Source organism: Pezoporus flaviventris, unplaced genomic scaffold (genome assembly GCF_033815535.1).
Source record: "Pezoporus flaviventris isolate CSIRO_AGI_PZ_B2104156 unplaced genomic scaffold, CSIRO_AGI_Pfla_v1 ptg000006l, whole genome shotgun sequence".
Taxonomy (NCBI): domain Eukaryota; kingdom Metazoa; phylum Chordata; class Aves; order Psittaciformes; family Psittacidae; genus Pezoporus; species Pezoporus flaviventris.
The window spans coordinates 16,574,887-16,588,420 of NW_026892554.1; the positions used below are offsets into that span (position 1 = coordinate 16,574,887).

General features: G+C 42.0%; 1 protein-coding gene across 1 annotated transcript in view; it reads left to right on the top strand.

The window, feature by feature from the left end:
- Positions 1-257: 257 nt before the first annotated feature.
- The window catches only part of KLF13 (KLF transcription factor 13), a 28,231-nt gene continuing 14,954 nt past the window's right edge, over positions 258-13,534 (top strand). Inside the window, exon 1 of the mRNA XM_061447123.1 lies at positions 258-1,300. Within this exon, the coding sequence (XP_061303107.1) occupies positions 760-1,300 (541 nt within the window). The 5' untranslated portion in view covers positions 258-759. The remainder of the gene's footprint in view (positions 1,301-13,534) is intronic.

The window sequence follows — 13,534 nt, forward strand, 5'->3', positions numbered from 1 at the left end:
GTCCCGCTCTTTCCCGTCACTGGTACCGGTTTTAACCTCCTTCTCCCAGCCGCTGGGTGCCTGTTACGTGTCCGTCCGTCCGTCCCCCCCCCCCCCCGCAGCTCCCGCTCTGTCGCGACACGCCCGCATCCCTCTCGCCAGTTTCCCGCCGGCGGAGGGTTCCGCGCCCGCCGCCCTGCGCGCTGCGGCCCCGTGGCGCAGGGCGGCTCCGGGGTGTGCGCGGCGCCCCCCCCGCCAGCCAATGGGCCGCGTCCTTCTATTCGCTCGGCGCAGGCGGTGGCTTTGCGGTGACGTCAGACCCAGATGTTGTCCCGGGCCCGCCCGCTCAGGGCCCGGCGGCTCCGCGGCGGGCAGAGCGCGTCCTGCTGTCACACAGCGCGCGATGGCAGCTCTGCGCGCTCCGCCGCCGTGTCCTGCCGCGCGATCCGCAGGACAGCACTAACTCATGCGCCAAGCAACAAGCTGCCAGTGCCGGGATCGACCTGCGCTTCTCCTTCTCTTCCATTGGACTTCCAACGCTGCTGTTTCTTCATTTAGGGACAAGCTGGGTGTGATCGTCACGAACAAAGTGTGTTTCTGGTGGCTGCTAAATCAGCCTTTACTTTTACCAAGAGATCCTGAGAAATAAGAGAGGGAAAGGTCTGCTTGCATAGTCTTTTTAAAAAGGGAAAGAGCAGCGTTGTGGTTGGTGTTTTTTTGTTTTTGTGGTTGTTTTAATTTTTCCTCTTCTGTTTGGATTTCTTTTTAAACTTACAAAAAATGGCAACAGCAGCATATGTGGATCATTTTGCAGCAGAGTGCCTTGTTTCTATGTCCAGTCGTGCCGTTATCCACAGTCCCAAAGGGGAGCCTGATCCCCAACTTGATGCAGCATTACCTCCTTCATCAAATGGAGAAGATAAGCGGGAAATCAGAGAAACCGGGAAAGACAATGGATCAACATTACTGGTGGTAGCTAGCATTTTAGCAGATCTGAACCAGCATGTCCCAAACTCACCCTCTCTAGGGATGGAAGAACCTGAGACCTTTGATGTCACAGAACAAATACACATTTCTATGGTTCCTAAGGAGTTTGGGGAAGAAAGTGTGTCTTCGGCTGGTAAGCGTGGAGGAGGAAGAGCGGCCACACCTACTAGCCTGGCTGCAGTAACTGAGCCAAGCCCCAGACAAAAGAACAAACGCACGAGAAGCTGGACTGACCCTGGATCACCCCAGAAAAAGCACAAATGCCACTATGTGGGGTGTGAAAAAGTTTATGGCAAATCTTCCCATCTTAAAGCTCATCTAAGGACCCACACAGGTTAGTTACAATCCAGCCAGAGATTTATTTGTTATAGCTTGGTAATTAAAATGAATGTGGAAAAAAAAACAAAACAAATCCAAACTTGTATTTGGCCACCATTATGGTTTTACCTCTCAGACCTCAAGCTTGGGAAAACCAAACAACAACAACAAAACCCTCTCTGGGAATAAAACCTGTCTGCGCATAGATTCAAAGCTAATGTTGCCCCTTTTTTATAACTTAATGTCGCAGGGAATGGCATGTGGGTTATCTGTGTAGATTGTACCAAGCTGTAATTGTTAGCTGCTAGTTTTCTTGTTCGGTGTGTCTTCTACTTCCCTTTCCAGTGCTGCTTATCCTCCCCCATCTACATTTTCCTACCCCGTGTTCCTGTCACTACCATTATACCAGCTTATCACTTCCCATGCAAGCATCATTACTCTTGATATTTTAAAATTAAATGTTCCAGAGGCACCTGAAACACTGTGTGTCTGTTTCTTTCTTTAGCAGACACTTGTGTGAAAGCTAGAGTAGGCAGGAAGGCAGATGAGAAGCTGAATGTGAGTCACAAGGAGATATTTATCATAAGTGTAGCGAGGGGGATATGCGCAGTCTCAAAAAAGCTTTTGGCAGCTGGGTAAAACTAATTTCCAAAGAAAAAAAGCGACATTAAAATGCAAACACTATCTTGTTCTGATCAGTGTCCAGTGTTTACTTCTTGGTGAAGACTTACTTGGCCACTTTTTTGTTGTTACTGCAATTCATGAGATACACATACAAAAAGTGGAAGTCTTGCAAGCACCATGAAAGTTACGCACTGAAAGTGTTAGGATAGGCCATTTTGAAACCAGCCCCACGCCTTGCCAGACCTCGTGCCTCTGCCTGGTGCTGGGGAACAGGGTGGCTGCCAGTCAGACAGGGAGCATGAAAAACTGAGGAGACCGATCTCTGTGGAAGGCCCCGTTCATAGCATGTATGACGAGGCACCACACTGACGAGAGCAGGCACAGGCAAGCTGTTCCACTGAGTGATGTCAGACAACAAATTAATTTAAGATCTGTGGTCAGTTCACTTAAAAAGAGCATTAAGATAAAGGTCATCAGAACTAAGCATGATTTAGTGACCCTTGAACAGTTGTAGCTCCGAGGTGGCAGCCTCGCCCATGCTGGTCATACATTCAGTGTACTTTCAGCTTTTCCTGTTGCCTTCCCGAGATAAAGAGCCCTTCTAAACTGAGGGCATGTTCCGATCTCTCTGGGCAAGAAGAAAGCCCCATCAAGTTTGAGCATCTGGATGGATAATTCCCCGTGCTGCACAGCTGAAAGAACAGCATGTTCCTGGCACCTCAGACAGCCTGCCCTGGGCAACTGCTTTTCACCTCCCTGGGAGTTGTGCAAGAAAAGGTGCTTCCACTCGGCTTGCAGGGAATTGTCTCCATTAATTTTCAGTTCTCTTGGCTTCTTATTGCTGACATTTGCCATTGTTCTAAAAGTGAAAGATAAATTTAGCAGTATTTCTGGGTTTCCAAATCAACTGGAGACCGAGGAGAGGAACTCCTGCTCCTGATAAAGAGGAGGGCCGGGCATGACCGCCCTGCGGGAGAAGAGGGAGGGCAGGGCCGGCGGGGAGTGTCGCTCGGGGCTGGGCTGAGCCGAGTCATTCGGGGACACTGGCTTGCCTCCAAGTTCTCTGCCTTTTTTTTGGTGGGTTGTTTTGTTGGCTTTTCCCTCCTTTTTTTTAACTCTTAATTTCCCGTACTTTTTTTTTTTTTTTCCCATGTCTGTAAAGCTTAAGTGGTTATAGCTGTAGCTAATGGCACTGAGGGAATAGAGTATGCGCGCATCTGAGAACTAAAGGATAAGCTCGGAAAGGACTGTCTTTGCCCTGGGAGTGGCAGGACGACTGGGGACTACAGCTTCTTTGTTTTCTTGAGTCTTCAGTGTCTATGTGGGAAGCTTTAAGCCAAGCTGCCAAGTTTCCCTCCTGATTGGCAACAGGTCTGTCTGTTTGGACTGAGCTTTAAACAGGCTTAAATTCCTCTTACAGAAGATTTTCTAAGGTTTGAATTTTTTTCTCCCTTTAAATCGTGACAGGTTTGAAAAAAGCCTGTATAACACTAAGAATTAAGCTAACAGAACAAATTATGACTTCCAGGACTGGCAAGTGTTTGTTTTTACAAAACATGTAATGGATTGTATTGATTTAGAGCAAGAGGTTTGGGTCTGCTCTGCTTCCCAGCAGCCCTGAACTGGTTAAGTAACATGTACACATCGGCCTCCCCATCTGTTGGATGGATAGGGTGATTAACTATCACATTACCAAGCAGTGGTGAAAGTACTCCAAGGACACATGCAAGGTGCTTTAAACAGCTACCCCAATAACTCCAAAATCTGTTTACTAAGAAACAATCAACACCCCCGCCCCCTTCTGCTATGGAGTGGAACTTCTTTTGTGTGCTGTATTACAAGTTGGTATATTTAGGGATGAACTGACGGCTAAGAACAGTACTGCAGGCTAGAAGATACTGATAGTGCTAGAGATATTTGAATAGTGTAGCATATGACCTGCTTTATAAACTGGCTTGTCTGATACCGTGCCCAGAAACTAAAGGCTTTGCTCTTCATGCTTAAAGGAAGGATAGACTAGATTGTTGAGCTTATGCTATGGCAAAGGGATACAGAGACTTCCAACTACTATGGGACCAAATCCAGGCCACACTGGTAGGGACTGAAAGCTGGTACTATTTTGCAGTTGTTTGGTCCCCTATGTGAAATCCTTCTGATATGTATAGCCAGATTTCTGGGCTCATCAAAAAATACAGCGCAGAGGATGCCAATTATCCTATTTTAAGTGGAAGAAACAAGATGGAACAGCCAAGGAAGCAGCATCTGCCTTTTGTCCTTATGCACTCAGAGTACAGCATTTTAGAAGGAAGCTTTATGTTAAAACATAATGTCCTAGAGCAAACCATAGTTTCTTGTGTTTGGTACAGTATCAGTGAAGCTATATCAGCCTTAAGAATACTTCATTTTTATTAACAAACCCTTGAACCAAGCAGAAAACATTAGTCACCAATGTCTTTGCTGTTCTCTTCACCATATTTCAAAGCCTTCCCCTCCCCCTACATTTCATGTTTATATTTTCCACCCTATTCTCTCACTGGATGTCCTGGAGTTCAACATGATCATCAGCCACAAATCCCTTGAAGTTTTAATGTTTACCAGAAGGTTATATTTAGTGTCAGTGGGTAGATGTCAAGTCCAAATTATTTTTCACTGAGGTTCCCGTGGACCTCAGAAGCTGTGTTGTGATCCACAGAGGCAGCACCATGCTTGTCCCAAGTTACTTTGATATATTGGCCTGTGTTTAGGTGGATGAAGAAGCCTTTATGTAAGGTATGGGTCATATGTTTTAAACAGGAGGTTGGTTTTCATTTTCAGTTCTAGTACATCTGATTTGCTCCAACTACACTAATTCAAGATGCAGCAGTAAAGCACAGCTGCTCTGAAGTTAGCCTGGATCAAGATGCTATGTGTGTGTTAAGAAAGAGATTAACCAATGTATGGAGAAGCAAGTTCATCTGTCAGTGAAATGAAGTTTATCTTCCATTTTAGCACCTGGTGATTGCCAGAAACTTAGCTGGTAAGCTGAAAGATATAGACTAGACTTGGCTGGGCTTTCCTTTATCTTACCTGTATGCACACAGTGACTCTAGAAGTCACTACATGCTCATGTGTGGCAAGCATGCAGTGTTTGTGAAGACCCAAGCCTTTGCAGGAGAGTTTTAGAAAAGAAACTTAATCTAATACCTCCTGTGCCCCTTGAGAGCAGAGAACAAGGGGTGCAGATTGCTCTTGTGAAGAGCAGGATGAATCAAATGAGTGGGAACCAGTGGTTCAGTCCATTCTCTGAGCTGCCAGCTGGGCTGCTCTGGATGCCAAGACTGACTAGGAAGCTGCTCTCCCTCTGAACGAGATGCCAGAGGAAATGGGAAAGGCCTTTTCCCAACGCCAATTTTCTACAAGCAAGAGGACAGGCTAATTAAGTTTGTCCCTTTGCATGCAGCTCAGTAATTTCACTGTTAGTGTCTCGGCCTCTAAAGTTTTTGACTTCTTAAGTCAGAAACAGCTAGCTTGCTCTGCATGCCTAACTCACTATCATTAGCGTACACCCAGATTATCAAAAAGCACCAGAGAGCCTCTAGGCTGCTGTGTCCCAAAATACTCTTCTACTGCCTTCCACCTCCACTTTTTGCTGAGTGCATCAAAACCTTTTCTCTAAGGTTTCTCTCTGAGACAGACTCAAATGGTAACTTCAAGACAGCTTTATAAGACAGTTACCTTTCCAGCCAGAGCCATAAGCATTCTTTCTCAGTGTTAAGTAGTTCAGCAGCCTGCTCTTGCATTTTCCTGAAAACTGATAGTCTTGAGTGTCTTTTAATAAGCCTGTATTTCTAAAACCAACACAAAACTGCAGAACATTGTTTATGTTTGTTTTGAAAGAGCTCTGCAACTCCTTTCTTCCTCTAAAACTTCAACACATTAAAAGAAGTCAGTTGAAACCATAGACCAGCTTCATTTACAGCCCTGCTGAAGGCCTCACCACAACATGCAATTCCAAAGAATGAAGTTCTTAGTTAAAAGTCTTCGTCCTAAGCCTGGATCAATCAATCTTCTGTTCACTGAAGCCAAGAAGCAGCATATATACTTTTAAGTCTCTTAAAATCTTTGAAATAAACACAAACTATAGATGTCTTAGAAGAATAAGCAAGCTTTAAAACTTACAGTTTCCAAAAGGAGCTGAAGCCAGGGAGAAGGGCAAAGTTACTTCTACCCACTCCTTTTATCTGACTGGTTCAGGATTGAATAATAGGATTCAGTTAAGTCAGCTGCAAAAAGTTAGGGTTAAATTGGGTGCATGGAGAATCCAATTGGTTGATGGTATTTACCACACACTTGAGTAGTAGTAACTACTAGCGAGAACTAAATCTCCTGTTTGTTATACAGGTTTCTCTGCGAAAGGCTTGTCTTTCTTTTGCCTCCTTTTACTCGCCAGTTTTTAAGGAGATATTAATCATGTATGTGTCACAGAAATAAAGCTTCTGATAACAATAGAATTCAGGAGCTGTAGCTAAGAAGCCTTTAAAGCAGAGCTGTACTTACCATTGCCAGAACTGTGATGGAGAGAGGGTCTGCTATGGAAAATACTTTTTTTTTTTTCCCTTTTGCTACTGTCTTTGAAACAGATGTAACCATCATAGCTAAATAGTCTCTCGCCATTATTTTTACAAAAATGTACATGAAGAAAATTACTCGATTTGTGACTCTTACAGTTCTTTGGAAGTTACATTTTGCTGAGACTGAGACACTTACTGAGACAAGTCCAGCTCAGGCATCGAATTGCCAGCCTGTGCAGTCTGTGATCTTACTGTAGTCAAGCAGAGGGGAATGAACAAAAAATAATCCACCTATGGTGTGGCTGTTCCAGTCAACATCATTCATAGAATACAGTGTTCAGGGACTGCTTTTTCTACAGGGTGAAAAGTTTGGGTATCTAGTAGAAAATCAGAAATTTCACAGAATTCCTTTTCCACAAACCATCTTCCTTTTAGCATGGAGGTGGTACTCAGGTCCAGTGTAATGAGCCCGATTGGAAGTGGGGAGGATGGATCATCTTCCAGTCGTTTTCCTCATCCTAGACACCAGTAGCAAGACCTAAGTCTGACGTACTCTTTGCTGGAGTGAGCCAGCAAACAATCAATCTTTTCAATGGATGGATGACTGCAACTGATAGCTGTGTTTGTGTTAGAAATTAATCACTGCCATATGAAAAAAGTGTCTGAATGATCTGTAGACGATTTTCAGTAGCATATAGTTCTCTGCAGGACACTTCAATGTATTTGTCTGTGACATGAGTTGTGCATAAACAAATCTGCTAAACTGGAGTTCTTTATGAAACAAACTCACAATTGGATTGCATCCAAAAAGAAGGCACCTTTAACCATTTAAAATACAACTGTTGCATTGTGTTATTGTCTGGCTGAACATGGTTATGGCACATCCAAAAGCAGAAACCTGGAACTTGTTTATATTGGACATGTGGTTTCTAGTTCTGTTTTATAAGCTAAGCATGTTCCAGCTTCCCCCCTCCCTCCTTCCAATCTTGGATCAGCTGTTTGGAAGTCAGTGCTGACAGAGCCAAAAATACTCTGCTGTTCAAATGCAGGACAACCTCTGAAGGGTCCTTTCTGTAGAATATCTGTAGGTACACTTTTTTCCCTTTGTTACCCACTTGGCTTTTATTAGGTAGATTCGCATGGGCAGCGAGATCATTATCTTGCTGTGTTCAGTTTAACAATAGCTAGACAATATGGGTTACTAAGTGCAGGCACTGAAGTCAGGCATACATATCCTGTATTTTTCTGGTCTTGCAGATTCAGCAGATCTTACAGAGCCTCCACTTAACATAAAAGTTTTTAAAAGTTCAGAGTGCCACTGCTGTAGTGACTGGTAGAAAAAGAACCTCCAAAGCTTTTTTGCAGCTCTAACATAAAAAGCATTTACTAACCAGCAACTTGGCACAAGTCAAATGGTATTAAAGTGAGCATATCCTGAAATGACCTCTAGTGCAAGGAAAAGATTTTCTGTAATCAGTTACAGCACTTCTGTAGTGCTGTCAGGAATTACGGACATAATATTTCTGACAGGCTATCTGTTGACATTGCAGTCAATGGATCAGTAAGCTATCTTAGATTTATTATACACCATATTTCTAGCAGGCTGTTCTCTATTATTTGGTTATAAGTTATATGAGGTTCTGGAATAGAGGCACCTGAAAAATTCCCATGAGAGAGCATCACGTTGCTGTTGTGCATTTTGCAGCTATATGTCTGCTTTGGTCCTGCAGCCAGCTATCCCTGAACAGCAGAATGGTTATGCTGGTCATGTAGCCTTTACTGCCTTCAACAGTAGCTTTTAAAACTGGTCAAGGAGAGAGGCAGAAATATTAAGTTCCAGAGTAAGAGCAGCTTAGGTACAGCAGCTAAAAAAAAAATGCATAGAGCTTTTTAAACTGAACTGCTGTCAGTGTTTCCACCAGAGGAACTTACCACGAAGCCAGCTGAGAAGGGTTAGAACATCATAGCCTAGTCCATCTTCAGATGTTACCTGAGATTTGCTGAAAGTTTGCTGAAATGGTGAGCTGTTTGTTAATAGATGAGAAATACTTTTTTGGAATTTGGGGGTAAATGAAATGACAATGATAGAAGTTTACACACTAGACTGGGGCTTTATAGATTCTTGCAAAACCTCACAGTGCAGATGAGGCTTTTCTGAGTTCTTAACCTGGTAGCTGAAGATCCTGCTATAGCAAATATGAACAGGGATGCTGCTAAAATCTCACTGAACCACAGACTACTTCTTGTTATGTATTGTAAGGACTTACTGAATTTAAGTTTGTGATTTGTTTTAAATGCCAGCAGAAAGACTGCAGACCAGCACTAATACACAATTGCCTTGACAGGTTTTGATTGGTCTTTTCCAAGACCAATGTGAATTGTATGCAGCTTTCTTACACATGCATGTGAAACTCTCAATGGACCACTGAAAGCCCCTCTAAGTCAGTGGAAATTTCCATTTGAGGTATATATGTCCATACAAGCAGTGTCAACAGAATGCTGGCAGATGGCTAGTCCTATTGTATAACAAATTCAGGGTGTATTTACAAAGTATGTTTTTTAAATTCTCAGAACATGGCCAAAACAAAACAGAATTTCTTAGATACCCCAAAGGACTACATCTCTGCCAGGATTCTCATTCCAAAAGCAAATTCTTGGAATTTATGGATGCCCTTACATAGTATTATTAGCCTAAATACACCAATAAGAAATGGATTAAAAAGCACTTTTTTTTTTAAATTTTTTTTTTTCCTTTCTTTCAACAAATGGCTGAAAAGATGTAGAAATTGGTAATGGGACAAAGTAATTCTATGTCATGGGTTTCACAGGATCCTAGAACAATTTGGGTTGGAAGGGACCCCCAAAGATCATCTAGTTCCAACCCCCCTGTCATGAGCAAGGACACCTTCCACTAAAGCAGGTTGCTCCAAGGCCTGTCCAACCTGGCTTTGAACACTGCCAGGGATGGGGCAGCCACAGCCTCTCTAGATGTTAAAAGTCACTGTTATGAATTGAGACTCACTTGTTTTCTCTGCATTTCTGCATGTGATTTTTGTTTTGTTTTTTTTTGAGGAGTGTTGCCCTGGAGAAAACAGTATCACTGACTTTACCAAACCAAAATCATCTCTGTAATGATAATCTACTTCATCTTCTCTTCCCCATCATTTAAAATGAGATTGTTTAATAGGTTGTTGTTAATTCCTTAAAGTTTTAGGATTCTATAATATAAAAGGTCATAGTTCAGCTCTTTCACCATGTTTGATAGGATAATGAGGATTTGAATACTTTCCCCGCTCTCAGTCTAACACCAACCTTCTCACTGAAAGAACTCTTCTTTTGTCCTTCTCTTGACTGGTGTTCTTATAGACTGTTTACAGGAACATAACTGAATTTTTGTATGCAATTGACTACTCCCATTTTGAATGTACAAATCACTAGATTATTTTTTGTCCCTAAGACAAAAATTAGCATAATTTATGTTTTATCAGTAAGAATCTAATAGGTTACTGGAAAGGTCTGAGAGAATGCTGTCTGGCTGCTGCTTTGCTTTCGTAATGAATTCTTGGAAAAGCACCTATACATTATGAGAGTATATCATCAATAGCCTACTTTGTGCTGCTAAGGTTAGCACTTGTGGGTGAGTTACTTTGGAAAAGCATATGGCACCTGCGCTGAACTTCTGTGCGCGTTTGCTTAAAGCTTCTTCCCATGAACCAACTCTGGTCTTGTGCATAGTAAATCCTTTGGACACATCCACGTTACACTTTACAGTTCTGTATTAGGTATACACGTTGTAACCAGGACCAGTGTTACTTGCAAAAGACAAACTCATTTGAAATAAGCTACGTTTTTCTGGTGTTTGGATGAAAATTGCTTTCTTAGACATTTAGCTGGAACTTCTTGCAGAAAGGCAAGGAACCGTTGTGATTTATATACTTGATGGTTTCTCTTAACACTTTGCTCTTACTTGCAAGAAATCCAAGTTACCACGTAACTGTTTCTCAACTAAATAGCTGTAAAGAGGCTCTAACAGTCTCATGGGTGCTCTGTAAATTCTGTGGTATTCCCTTTATGACGAAGTGATTGTGCTAGCACACTTTTCATTTGAGTACATTCGTTGCAGTTTGAAGGACACAGTAAGAACAACACTAACTTCCAGTGCACAGCTGGTTTTCACTTGGAAATCAGACCACCTCTGGGTTTTTCATTTTTTTTTAATATATAAACAGTCCTAAGTCCAGCTTGTGTTTGACTCTTCTGATTGTAAAACACAGTTGCAGCTCCTTACCATCTGTAGAGAACTGCACTGACACAGCAGTAGTCAATGAATAATCAACTATAATCCTTCCAGCTTCTGTGTTACTTTCTCTGTGGACATTCCTTGTGTCCAGTTCCTTCTCCCGTATATTAAGGCATGGGAACAGGCTGTAGCTAGTCACCCAAGAGTGGTGAATTTATTCTCTTAAAAGCATTTACAGCCTTGAGTAATAGAACAAAGGGGTTACACTGAAAAAGTTATTTATAAACGTGCATTTGTGAGTATGCAAGACAGCACTGTGTATACAATTTTACACATTGAGGTTATGTATATTCTGAAAAGGAAGGTAAAACCAACCTGTTTATATGCAGTGTTATGATGTATCATTTCTCTTAAGACTAACATTTTCTCTTATTCGTCTGTTATTCACAAAGAATAGTATCAATCCTAGAGTTGAGCTGTAATAATAACTTTTCAAGAGAAAGTAGAAACAATTTTGTAAGATTTGGCTGGAATTCAAGGTCAGAGTACTTTGTGCATCATGTCTTTTGTAGGAATAATAAACCATCCTTTCAAGCTGCAACAGCAGTAGTCAGATCATCTCAGTCCCCTGAAACTAAGTCAGAATGCAGCCCAACTCATGAAGTTGCAATTCCTGTTTTCTTTGGTTTTATTTACAGTTAGTGTGTTGTAACAGAACCTTCTGATTACTTAAGTTTATGAACCTTGCAGCTCTGCATACTGCAACTCCTGAATCCCAGTCGGTGACCCCTCATGGCTGCCAGAGTTGTGCTCAGCAGGAGCTAGGAATATGGACAGGAAGTCAGGTTCAAATAATTTAGTAGTGCCCAGATATAGGACTAGATTAACCAAGAGCCCAAGTGGAAATAGGAACAGCTGGGAACTTCTGTGATCTTTTTCAAGGAAAAGTTATGTCCTCTCCATAGGTTTTGGAGCGAGCCTGCAGACCTAGATGGCAGGCCTGTCTTTTAGCATTTCACACTAATAGTTTAAATTAGGGGAATTTCCTATTATATTTCACAGAAATTTTCCATCAGAAAGAAGCTTCTTCTGAAAAAATCTTTGGCCACAGTAAAATCCTGTATTTTGCAGAGCATTTCATTAGCCCCTCTGCTTTGGGCATGCAGAGTGTGGTCATCTAATTTTCTGCATATACAGGGAACAGGTTCACCATCTCAAAAAAACAGAGGGGCCAGCAGGTTTCCTCTCCCCACCCAAACAAGCAGGCCTATTAGAGAGTAAACCTGCTCACTTCTTAGAGGAAGTGTAGCAGGACATGAATAAATGTGCCTGAGGCACTAGTAATTTATATTTTGGCAAGTAACAGGGATCTTTCAACTATAACTTGTTTCTCTGTATAGCAACTGAATGCTTTACATGATACCTGTGACCTGTAGAATTCATACTGTCTACTGTGGAATCACACAGTAAAATGGTTTACATGTCAAGAAGTTTTAAAAGTACTTATAGAGAAAATGGTGGCTGCTGGGCAGCCCTTCTATCATGATTTGTATGTATGAACCACATTCTGTAGTGATACATAACTGGTTTTAATGCTAGGCTGCTCTGTAAAGGCAAGCAATGAAAGCATGGGTGTGGCATGCAAGGGAAAACAGCGCTATAGCTAACAGAAAGGCCATGCTTGTATTTATGTATATTTTGGTAAATTTCAAAGTAGTAAAGATGTTCCTTTCAATACTACTTTGAAAAAGGGAAGTATTGAGAGTAGTATTTCCTTCTGAAAAATGGCCTCCAGCTGATTTCTCTATCTCAGTACATGATGAGTTATTAGCTTCAGAAGTAGAGAGCTATATTGTTAAATTATGTACACCAAGATGCCCTTGACAAAGCTGTCTTTGAAATACGTCTGTGCTCTATTTCAGATCTTAGCTTTTCTGTTATGTTTTCCACCCAGAGTCACACATGGATAATTAGCTCTGGACTTGTACTCCCCCATAACCACATACTTCATCCATTCATTTCCAGCACTCACCATGGCCTCTCTCCTACACCATGACCCTACACGTCAGACACAGCTGGTGAGGCTCTTCTCCCTGGTGACCCTGCAACACAATCATAAAACATGAGAGATGGTGGGAGCTGAGCTGTGCCTAGGGTGTGTTACACTGGGGGTGTCGCTGCTCAGAGAAACTGTGCTATAGCAGTGATCTCCACTGCAGCCTAAGAAAACTTTCTGTTATCACATGGTGTACCCCCTTCATGGGACTTGTTGATGCCTGAAGTCTTGCAGGCTTAGGGAGAAGATGCTTGGCAAGTCTGTATAAGGAGGAATGCTAAGGGAATCTTATTGCAACATCTTGTTAATAACCGTTTATTTATATTTTGGATAGAATATGGTGGTAACACGTGCTTTCAGAAACAGCTTGAGACATTGGACAGGAGCCGGATCTTTCAGAGAACTGGATGTACATTGCTACATGTTCACTCCAGTGATTAGAACATTAAGACAGCTAAAATTAAAAGACAACGTTATCGGTGCTAATTGTTCAAAACCTTCTTTTACTTATTTTATGCTTATATACGAGAATGAGGCCAAGATGTGCATGCACTTACACACATTTGTAGTTTTAAAGAATTAATACATAGAAAAGACTGAAAACCAAACTGAAACTATAAAGGAGAAGGTAGCTGCTTCTCTTTTTTTCTTTTCGTACAACTGTGCTTGAGGGAGACTGCTAGATGGGGAGATGCAAAATAAATAGGGAAGGTATTGTCAGAAAAGAACATATAAATGAGACTTGCAAGAGTTGAATGTTGAACTCCAAACTGCAAATAC